This window comes from Callorhinus ursinus, unplaced genomic scaffold, assembly GCF_003265705.2.
Source record: "Callorhinus ursinus isolate GAN/ISIS: 27379988/994484 unplaced genomic scaffold, GSC_fseal_2.0 scaffold24, whole genome shotgun sequence".
NCBI lineage: Eukaryota > Metazoa > Chordata > Mammalia > Carnivora > Otariidae > Callorhinus > Callorhinus ursinus.
In genome coordinates this window covers 19,320,469-19,332,617 of record NW_027397086.1, presented here as the reverse complement: position 1 = coordinate 19,332,617, position 12,149 = coordinate 19,320,469, and the positions used below count along the sequence as shown (strand labels likewise).

Sequence of the window (12,149 nt, the reverse complement as noted above, 5' to 3'; positions counted from 1 at the left end):
CCAGAAGAACCCTCCTTCCCAGTCACACTTGCCTCAGTCCCAGTGCAGTAGGCCCCCTACTCCAGTAGACCAGCCTTAACCCCTGCCAACACTGCACCTCCTGACCTGGGAGTTTTGTAAGGCCTCAGTTCTGGTGGTGGTGGTGGTGGTGACAGGTCTCATTTCACAAGCAGACCAGAGCACACCTAGTTAAATGTGCCACATTTAGGCCAGGGACAAATGCTGTCCACAATTGGCAAAGAGAACCTCTGCAGACCACTGGCCTGAAGGATAAAGCAGCCAGGACACAAAAGCAGAGCACATGCAACACACATTGGAGACACTCTCAGAAGCACCAGGCCCTGTGGAACAAGGGACACTACACTGCAGGGCACTATAGGACCTCTTCTTCATAAAGCCATTACCCTCAAGAATAAGAGACATAGTCTTCTTAACACAGAGAAACAGGCACAGAGAGTTAGACAAAATGAGAAGACAGAGGATTTTGTCCCAAATGAAAGAACGGGACAAGGCCACATCCAAAGATCTAGGCAAAACAGATATAAGTAACATGCCTGATGGAGAATTTAAAGCGATGATCATAAGGATATTCACCGGACTTGACAAAAGAATGGAGGACATCAGTGAGACCATTAACACAGAGATAAGGAACAGCATAGCAGAGATAAAGGGCTCAATAAACAAAATAAGAAACATACTTAACAGAAGTAACAGCAAGCTGGAAGAAGAGGAAAGAAATAATGACACAGAAGACAGAGTAATGGAAAGTAATCAAGCTGAACAATAGAGAGAAAAAAGAATTATGCAAAATGAGAACAGATTTAGGGAACTCAGTGACTACATCAAACATAATAACATTATGGTATTATTAGCATAATATTATACTAATATTAATACTTCAAGTATTACTGGAATCCCAGAAGAAGAGAGAGAAAAGGGGGTAGAGTATTTATTTGAAGAAGTAATAGCTGAGAACTTTCCTAAATCTGGGGACAGAAACAGATATCCAGATCCAGGAGGCACAGAGAACCCCCAACAAAATCAACAAAAGCAGATCTACACCAAGACACATTGTGACTAAAATGGCAAAATATAGCGAGAAAGAAAAATATTAAAAGCAGCAAGACAAAATAAGACAGTTACATACAAAGGAAACCTTATATGGGTACCAGTGGATTTTTTAACAGAAACATTCCAAGCCAGAAGGGAGTTGTAAGATATATTCAAAGTGCTAAATGAGAAAAATCTACAGCTCAGAATACTCTATCCAGTAAGGCTATCATTTAGAATAGAAGGAGAGATAAAGAGTTTCCCAGACAAACAAAAACTAAAGGATTTCATGACCATTAAACCAGCCCTGCAAGAAATATTAAAGGGGACCCTTTGGGTGGAAAGGATAGACCAAAAATGACATAATGAAGGTAGGAAATACAAAGCAATAAAAATGAATATTTTTGTAAAAAATCAACCAAGGAACTCACAAAATAAAAGGATGTAAAATATGACACCATACACCTAAAATGTGGGGAGGTGAGGAGGAAAGAATGGGTTCAAACTTAAATATCTATCAACTTAATTTAGACTGCTATACGCAGAAGATGTTATATACAAACCTAATGGTAACCACAAATCAAAAACCACTAATAAATATGCACAGAATGAAGAGAAAGAAATCCAAATGTATTGCTAAAGAAAATCAGCAAAACATGAGAGAATTAGATAAGAAAGGATCAGAGAAAAACTTCAGAAACAGCCACAAAACAAGTAATAAAATGGCAATAAATACATATCTATCAATAATTATTTTGAATGTAAATGGACTAAATGCTCCAATCAAAAGACAGAGGGTGACAGAATGGATGAAAAACCAAGACCCATCTATAAACTGCCTACAAGAGACTCATTTTAGACCTAAAGACACCGCAGACTGAAAGTAAGGAGATGGAGAAACATCTGTCATGCACCTGGATGTCAAAAGAAAGCCAGAGTAGCAATACTTGTATCAGAAAAAAACCCCTAACCAGACTTATCAAAAAAGAAAAGAGAAAGGACTGAAATAAATAAAATCATAAATGAGAGAAGAGAAATAACAACCAACACCACAGAAATATAAACAATCAGGATATTATGAAAAACGTTGGACGTAGAGAGTACTTAAAAATAAAAATCTTTAAAAAAAGCTTCTGTACAGTGAAGGAAACAATCAACAAAACTAAAAGGCAACCTATGGAATGGGAGAAGATATTTGAAATGACATGTCTGATAAAGGGTTAGTATCCAAAACATATAAAGAACTCAACACCCAAAAAACAAATAATACAATTAAAAATGGGCAGAAGACATGAACAGACATTTATCCACAGAAGACATACAGATGACCAACAGACACATGAAAAGATGTTCAATATCACTCACTACCAGGGCAATGCAACCCAAACTACAATGAGATATCATGTCACACCTGTCAGAACAGCTAAAATAAAAAACACAAGAAACAACAAGTATTGGTGAGTATGTGGAGAATAAGGAACCCTCTTGCACTGTTGGTGGAAAGGCAAACTAGTGCAGCCACTGTGGAAGACATTATGGAGGTTCCTCAAAAAGTTGAAAATAGAACCACCCTATGATCCAGCAATTGCACTACTGGGTATTTACCCAAAGAATACAAGGACACTAATTGAAAGGGGTATACACACCCCTACATTTATTGCAGCATTATTTACAATAGCCAAGATATGGAAGTAGCCCAAGTGTCCATCAACTGATGAATGGATAAAGAAGATGTGGTATATATTACAATGGAATATTACTCAGCCATAAAAATAATGAAATCTTGCCATTTGCAATCACATGGATGCTAAGTGAAATAAGTCAGTCAGAGAAAGACAAATACCATATGATTTTACTCATATGCAGAATTTAAGAAACAAAACAAGTGAACAAAGGGGAAAAGAGAAACAGAAACAAACAGAGAAAGAGACTCTTAACTATGGAAAACAAACTGATGGTTACAGAGGGGAGGTAGGTGGGGGGATGGGTGAAATAGGTGATGGGGATTAAGGAGGGCACTCATCATGATGAGCACTGGGTGATTAAAAAAAAAATTAAAATCAACGTCAGCCTTCCCACCAAAGTAAATAGGGAGACACAGGTGTTGCTGATGGGGTTTAATACTACAAACCAGGAGTGGTCTTGAGCCCTAACTTGTTATTTGGTTAGAACTGCTCTGAGGATTTTCAGGCCACACTTGCCATACGGCAACCTGGCATCTCAATCAAGAACCCTCCAAGGTATTTAAACCCATTGCTTGAGGAAATCTTAGTTTGTATACCTAAATCCCTATGGTCATCTCCCCACAGTGACAGATGGACTGCCCTGTTACGCAGCAGGATTAATAGGAGGCCAAAACACAGGCTTAAATGACCAACTAAAGTAACAGTATCAGTCTTGTGGCTGGTATTCCAGCTTCCTCTTCTTTTTCATGGCTCTGATTTTTTGAATTTGAGACTTACTTTGTTCTTTAAAATTATAAGTCACTTTAAATATTTCTTGGAGAGTGTTAGGATATACGGTAACAAAGTTTAAAAAATCTTTTAGGGCCCAAATCAGTGAAACAAACTGGTGTTAATACTAAAAATGTTCCCAAGTATATTGGAAAAACAAATTAATTCTAGTTAACCAATTTATTCACTTACCTCTAATTCATAGCCAGGTTCACACTGATAAATAATTGTGCTTTCAAAACTGTATTTACTGCCAAACACAAACCCGTGTTCTGGACTTTCAGGTTTTCCACAAGAAACTGGACTGCAGGACTCATCAGAAAATGGTGGCTCCCAGGTGCCATCAAGCTAAATAACAAATGACAGATTAGAAATTATATTTAGGGGCGCCTGGGTGGGTCAGTTGCTTAAGCGTGTGCCTTACACTCAGGTCATGATCCTGGAGTCCTGGGATCAAGTTCCCACATCGGGCTCCCTGCTCGGTGGGGAGTCTGCTTCCCCCTTTGACCCTCCCCCCTCTCAGGCTCTCTCTCTCTCTGTCTCTCAAATAAATAAATAAAATCTTTAAAAAAAAAGAAATTACATTTAGGAGTTAATACATATGAATGAAGAAATTGGCAAATATTGGCATAGAAGAATAATCCCCAAAATGATCGTTCTACTTCTGACACGTATTATCTGTGGCCTTAAAAAAAACACACATTAATTATTAGATGGCCTTCTTAGTTATTGCTGAACAATTTTAGACATTTCTTACACACATAAAACAAGCATTTTGTTCCTAATAGAATCCATTAAAAAAATCAAGAAGTATGTTTTCATTATGATGAACGAGGACTAGAAGGTTGACACAAATATTCCATGACTGATACTAATGTGTCCTTACATTTCACTTTACTGCCACCCCCCTCCCGCCCCCTGCCCCACTCAGAGTTAACATCTTTCAGCATCTTTCTATTTGAGTGAAGTGAGGCATACCCAGATGTTTCTCTTGAAGACTGTTATTCTCTTGCTAATATTTTTGTTTTTCTTTGAGCTGGATAACAGTCTAAAACAGGACATTTATTCCACATTTGAGGAGGAATTAATTTTATATATGTGTCTGCCTCATAATTAACCATTCCCCTAATGTCAGAAATATAAGTTGCCTCTAATTTTTCAATACTGTGAATAATGCTTCAATAAATCTATCTTTCTACATAAATTATTCTGGGCATTACTATTAACTTTTAAAAACTATGTGGTATTGATTTCTTTTGATATATCCGGATCTGTTTTGGCGTATTTTAGTTTTTTCCTGTAATGGTTACTTCACTGTATCAGAATAATTTGTTTACTAATGATTCCTTTCTTCATGGACTTGTGATGATTCCTTTATCAGGATGTACTTTTGATTTATTTCTTCCATTCCCCTCATTTTCCTGTCTGCTGAATCTATACCAACACCACACTGATAGGACCATTGTAATTCTGTAATATGTCTTAATTTCAGGAAGGGCCGGAACTCCTTCAGTATTCATTCTTCAAAATTCATATTGATCTTCTCATCCATTTATTTGTTCTATGAAGTACAGAATCGTTTTGTTGTATCAAAATAAAATTTTTCTAGGCACTGAACATAGTTTTAGACAATTTCTGCATTTAAACACTTAGAAAAGGTCTATTCTACCTTTTAGAACAGAATCCAACCCAAAACTCATTTGTGTGGGGTTTGTGTGAGGGGTCATACCTTATGTGGAGAAAGTAATGAGGGTTGTGAAAAATAAATTATTGACTCCACAAATAAACCAAACCCATAGTCACCAATACATCAGGGTCCTACAGGGCACACGGAGGAGCATCCAGTTGTCCACACACCCAACCCAGACAAGCTCTGGAGGAACGTTGAATTAATTCCCTAAGCATGTCCCGACAGGACAAACTTCCTGTAAGTTTATTTCAAACAGCTCGGGGTCCTTGAAAAAGCTGTCCCTCAAACTGCTTCAGCTCTAAATCTAGAAGGGACCATCTGGAATGATACCAATTTTGAGAGCGCAGTAACTCTGACAGTCATCTGACCTGTTTCCTGAGATGTTCCTGTTTTTAGGTTTGGTAGCAATGAATCACTGAGTATGCATGATTTATAAATGGAAAACCAGGAGGACTATGAAACAGTTCTTGAGTCCCTACTAAATGTCAGGTATGTACTAGATGCTTTATAAACATTAAATAATTTAATTCTTCCCATTACAGATTTACAAATAAGGGGGGGGAATAGGTCATCACAGAGCCTGTCAATATTTGAGATGGAGTTCAAAGGAATGTTTAAGGTAAAAGTCATTTTTATACCATACAGCCTGTCCCCCCCTTTCAGCTCCTCCCTCCCCCAACTCCAGCAACAGAAGAATATATCGATAACTCACTTTATTTTTCTTTCTCTGGTGAAGAGGGTGTGTTAGGGATATCTGCTCTTTATGGTGCTGATCTAGGCATTTCCCTCCATTTACTCTCTAGTTCCTCATTCTGACCATACAAGACATATATTGTTATACACATTTTTTCAAATAAGGAGACTGAAGCTCAGACATTTTAAGTGACTTTCTTAAGGTCACACAAGTAGTAGGTAGCAGAGACAGGATTTGATCTAAGTTACTGTCTGTTTCTGCAACCTCTGGTTTTTCTACTAAAACTGGAAACATTTGGTGTCAGTCAGGGCTCGTTTCCCACACAAGGACACTCTTTCCTACATTTATGTGTAGACCATCTGACTTATGGTTAATTTTTCATGAATATTTTGTTATAGATATTTTAACATTTTATCTCATTTTGGCACTTTTCACCTACTCTTGGCATTTTTTTAGTTTAAAAATGGGAATACTAAAAAGAAAGCCATGTTTTACAATATTTCTACCAAAAAACTCCTCAAATTCTTGACACAATTGGAAACTTGAGACATTTTTTTCTTTTCAGGATAGTCAGATACTGCTGTAGACACACACACACACACATTTAATATATATAAATGAGTTACACATACACATTCTAGGACAGAGAATCTTACCCGACACGTTGATATGTTAACTCCCTCATAGATATACCCTTCTGCACATGACACAGAAACTTGCTTATTCACACTGAAATCATCCCCATGAACACGAATATGTGTTATATTTGCTGGAGGAGGGCATTTTTTAGGGCTGCAGAAGATTCTCTCGGGAAACCAATGACCATCTTTCTGGCAGGTGAATGTATCTATATCTTTATCCATCACATAACCTTCCAGACACCTGCAATGGAAAAGCAAAATAAGTGCCTTAAAGAGAGTACAATACAGTTGGTGACTTATTCTTGGATTTAAGATGCTGTTACAAAGCTCAGTAGATATTTTATGTGATATATTGAAAGTGATTTGAATGTCAAGGGAATGGCATTGCCGTGCAAAAACACCAACGTAACAAATGACAAGCAGATCAGTCCTTAGCTGTCCACATTAAGAATTGGCCAAGCCTAAAGTTGATTTAAATGTTGTTGACATTATTTACCCTTGTTGTGGATAATATCAATACTGAATTCACTTTTATTCTGCAAATAGCTAACAGTTCAAAAAATTCTAGACAAAGCACAAAACAGACTCAGATATTAGTAAGAATATGACATAATTAATATTTATTGAGAATCTACTTTATGCCAAGCACTGTTCTAAGTCCTTTATATAGGGTATTTCTTTTAATCCTGAGTAGTAGATACTATTATGTAACAACAGTATTGGTGTTCAAACTCAAATCAACCTGGCTCTAAAATACTCTATGATTTTTTTAAAATTTGCATTTATTTATTCAGCAAATGTTTACCCCCAGCACTTATTAAATTCTAGTCACTGTTCTAAGTGTTCTACACATATTAATTCATTTAATTCTCATGTCAACCCTATGAGCAGGTATGATTATTATCTTGATTCCCATTTAGCAGATGATGAAACTGACATCAGAGACACTAAATAACTTCCCCAGCAAGTAACAGAGATGAGATTCCTGCCTAGGGAGTCTGGTTCTAGAACCCACGCTTTCACTACTATACTACACTGCCTTTTAAATTAAACCATTTAGCTAATTAATATTTATTAGGGGGATATATTTTTTCAATTTCACAAATCACCAGGCTAGGTAGGAGTCACAGGTTTTGTAAACTTGTAATCTGTTTACTACAAGTAAAGATCTGAAACATAATCAATATATGACACGGCATAACAAATGGGGGGGCTCTTGAGAAGCAGATGATACTGTGATTTCTCAAGATATCTCACACATCAACATCTGAAGAGAAAACTGAAGATGTATTTCAAAAGTAAGGGAAAATTTTTGTTTTTCTTCTCAGTGCATGATCAATTATCCTTCATTTCTTATCATTTCTTATCATTGATGATACTCCCTTGGGTCTCCTCCCTACTGAAATTAGGAGAAAATGAAGGTAGGGCTAATGCTCTACCATGTTCATGAAGGTAGGGTATGGTCACCATAGACATGTTTAAGAAGAGTAACTGAATTATTAAAATCTAAGAAGCCAATATGTGAAGGATAATCCATAATCCCTTCAGAGACGTGAATAAAATCTAAATTGATTTAGAGGGTTGAGATATCTTATGGGCATTTATTCCAATAAAAATTTAACTTATAAATTTATTCCATATTCTCTTATTTCTTTTTAATAATGAATTATAGATTACAGCAAAAAGTCACTATTTGTGCATCAAATAGTTTAGTTTGTTCAAATAGCATAAGTTGGAAGTCTACTTAAGGTATCTTGCTATATATACTGATCAATGAAGGTATGTACTTTTTGACCTGAATTCTTCAGCTTTTGCCTTATTTTCCCAATATTTGCTTGTATGAATATAACCATAAAGTGATATCATAAAGAAATATACCAGCATGACGTTTAAAAGGAAAAAGAGCCTGGTGACTTAAGAGATGCAAAAGCCAGCTAGAGGATCTCACAGTTTCATGAAGGTCAACAGAATATGATAATCATGAAAATTATATTAGGGACTTCAATCTGAAAATGTAGAAGTTTATTTTTTGTAGCCAATGGATTTCTAAACAGTTATGAATAGAATTAGGTCAAGCATTCAAAGCTTCAGTTTTGGGGCGCCTGGGTGGCCCAGTCAGGTAAGCGTCTGCCTTCGGTTCAGGCCCTGATCCTGGAGTCCTGGGATCGAGCCCCGCGTCAGGCTCCCTGCTCAGTGGGGAGCCTGCTTTGCCCTCTGCCTGCCACTCCCCCTGCTTGCGTGCTCTCTCTCTGACAAATAAATAAATAAAATCTTTAAAAAAATAAAAAATAAATAAAAGCTTCAGTTTTTGGAGAGGAGTCCAGAGATGGTATTTTCCCATTTAGCTTAATTTTTTTTTGACCTAGCACTTTTTATTTTACAATCTTGTCTGCATCCTTTGGAAATGCTAGAGCCATGACCTTACCTGAGTTTCACTTTACTTTCAAAAGTGTGTGCCTCTCCAGTGGCCACTGCATTGGCCACAGATGGTGGGGGTCCGCAGGACAAGGGCTCACAGACTGGATAAGGCTGGCTCCATGTCCCTTTCTCTGTACAAACCAGATCTGAACTGCCTTGTAGGACAAACCCAGATCTGCAGTTGTAAGTTATCACATTTTCCTCCCAAGAGCCGCTAGCACTGATGAATGCATTTGGTATTGTTGGGGGGGATCCACAAGAAGTGTGTTCACAGTATGGGAAGCCAGAGCTCCACTGGCCATTGGCTTCACAGGTGATTTCAGAAACTCCGTGGAGCTTGAAGCCTTTGAAGCACTGAATCTGGGCTGCCTTTCCGCAGCCAAAATCTGTCCCATTGGCAGCTCCATTTTGAATCACTGGCGTGGCACACCTACAAGGCAGGCAGGAAGGCGGGCTGCCACTCCAGGAACCGTTGGAAAGACACCTTCTTGAAGGACTTCCATGGAGCTTATAGCCAGGAAAGCACTGATATTGTATATGCCCCCCATGATAAAAGGAGAAGCCATTAGAAAAGCCATGGGGAAGATCTTCAGGAGGGCCACAGTTGACTGGTTTACAGAAAGGAAACTCTGCATCCCAGTTACCATCAGACTGACAGGTGAGTTTTGGAGCACCATGCAACATGTAGCCATCCTGACAGTGGAACACCACTTCCTTTCCAAAGCCATAGTCCAGGCCATCCATCACTCCATTCGCCACCTGCGGTGGGGTGGCACATCTGACGGGCACACAGATGGGAGTGGTTCCATTCCAACTTCCGTCGGCAAGACAGACACGACTCCTGGCTCCCTCAAGTAAGAACCCGACATTGCAAGTGTACTCAACCTCTTTTTGGAATGTATATTCATTTCCTTTCACCTGACCATTGGCTGAGACTGGAGGTGACCCACAGTCCACAGGAACACAAACTGGCTCATTCTCATCCCAATTTTTATTTTGTTGGCACGTTCTCCTCTCGGGGCCATTCAACACATACCCAGGATTACACTCATAGTACAACACACTCAGGTATGTGTAGTTGCTTCCTTTGATGGAGCCATTCATAAGTGGATTTGGTGTTTTGCACGAAATGGCCTCACACCGTGGAGAAACACCACTCCATTCTTTGTTCTGTAGACAAAATCTCATGTCGGAGCCCAGCAGAACGTGTCCAAGTTTGCAGCTATACTGTACAGCATTGCCCATGGTCGTCTCTGTAAAATGCAAAAATCCATTTTCAGGAGCAATGGGCAAGTCACACTCAATTGAAATGCAGGACGGGGCACTGCCATTCCAAGTGCCATCTTCCTGGCACATCAGCACAGGGCTCCCTAAAAGCTCATATCCTGGATTACAGGTGTATGAAACAACGGCACCATATAGAAAGTTTGCTGAATGTGTAGTAGGAAATCCTTTCGTGCTTCCCCCAGTTTTAGCCCCTGCTGTCAGATGGTGAGGAGGGCGAGGAGTCAGATATGGAACTTCCATCATATCTTCTTCTTCTCCAAAATATCCCTGACCATCTTTCACCTTAGTACATTCTCCAAAATCAATATGGGGCGGGAGACCACAGTCTATGGGTACACATGTTGGTATGAAGCTTGACCATCCTGACTCTTCACAGGTCTGCATGGCATGACCAGCTACCTGGAACCCAGGTAAGCAGCTGTAGATGATCATGGCCCCGTAGCTGTAATCTGCACCTTCTACAAAACCATTTTCAATGGGTTGTGGGGGATTACAGTGGATGGCACTGCATGATGGAACATCCATATCCCATTCGCCTGTCTCTAAACAAGTCAAGGCTTTGGGACCTTCCAGCCTGAAGCCTCGGTCACAGGAGTATGTAATGGTCTGCCCATAGTGTAGGTTCGTGTAAGAGAATTTGCCGTTTGAAATCTCCTTGGGCGTTGGGCACTCAATGGGTTTACAGGTGGGTTTTCCTCCAAGCCAGTGGCCATTTTCTCCACAAAGGATGGTGGTATTTCCCACCAGCTCAAAGCCGGGCTTGCAGGTATAGAGAGCTGTGCTGAGATAGGCAAGACCTTGTACGTCGATGATGCCATCGAGAATTTCCTCAGGGTGGGGACATTCCACGGGGACACATTCTGGCAGTGGAAAACTCCATGTACCATCAGCTTGGCAGGAGGTGGTAGGATCCCCTCTCAGGAAAAATCCATCCACGCAAGAATACTTGACAGTACTTCCAAAATGAAGAGCCGAAGAAGGAGCGGGGACACCAAAGGAAATGAGGGGAGGTGGGAGGCAAAGAACCATCTTACAAAGAGGAAAAGAATCATTCCATTGCTGTGATGGCAAGCATTTCAGGACAGAGGGCCCCTGAAGGGCATGTCCTTCTTTACAAGAAAATGTTACCACTCCTACTTCAGTAGCTAACTCCTTCAGGACGAGCTGGTTTTCCAAGAGGGGAGGCTCTGGGCACTTGGCAGGCACACACTTCTGGTTTGGCTTCTTATTCCATTTGCCAGATTTCTGGCACGTCCAAGAATTATCACCGATAAGCTCATAACCCTCATTACAGAAAAACTGAACCTTGGACCCTACTTCAAAATTTTCTCCTTTCACGTAGCCATTCTGGATCAGGGGAGGTTTTCCACAGTTGAGAGGGACGCACGACAGAGGGGATTCACTGTGCCAGTGGCGATTGGCTTGACAGACAAATACGGGACTTCCAACTGACTTATAGCCTGGATTACACCGGTATCTCACTTCACTCTCAAAGATCCTGCCAGTTGTATGCTGTATAATAGGGAGAAAACACTTAAGTATAATTTGTATAACAAATAATATAATTAACTAAATACACTGAATAGTAATAAGAAAATAGACTAAAATGCCTATGTTAAAACAAATCAGTTAAGACATAAGCAAATAAAGATTTATGTTTTTATTTTTAATTAGGTCTATTCTATTTTTAGTAAGTGAAAAGGACAGGTCAAATTAGGTAATCCCTATTGCAGAAATGCCTACAAAAAAGGCTGAGCCTATAATAAGTAAAAGATCAATAGTTTTTAAATTGATGATTTGGTAGACTACTACCAAAAATTATAAATTACTTAGTAAGTTCAAAAACATCTTGCTCACCAAAGCAATGCTCTCGTTTGTTGCTTTAACCACAGAGAAGGAAACATACACATACAACC

The 12,149-nt window shown here is 39.2% G+C and overlaps 1 protein-coding gene across 4 annotated transcripts in view; it reads right to left on the bottom strand.

Moving 5' to 3' along the window:
* The window catches only part of SVEP1 (sushi, von Willebrand factor type A, EGF and pentraxin domain containing 1), a 193,181-nt gene that overhangs the window by 25,796 nt on the left and 155,236 nt on the right, over positions 1-12,149 (bottom strand). For all 4 annotated transcript variants that reach the window (XM_025888607.2, XM_073876569.1, XM_073876570.1 and 1 more), the window contains 3 exons: positions 8,954-11,745; positions 6,544-6,769; positions 3,696-3,851 (listed from right to left, as the gene is read on the bottom strand). In XM_025888607.2, coding sequence (XP_025744392.2) covers positions 3,696-3,851; positions 6,544-6,769; positions 8,954-11,745 — 3,174 coding nt within the window. The remainder of the gene's footprint in view (positions 1-3,695; positions 3,852-6,543; positions 6,770-8,953; positions 11,746-12,149) is intronic.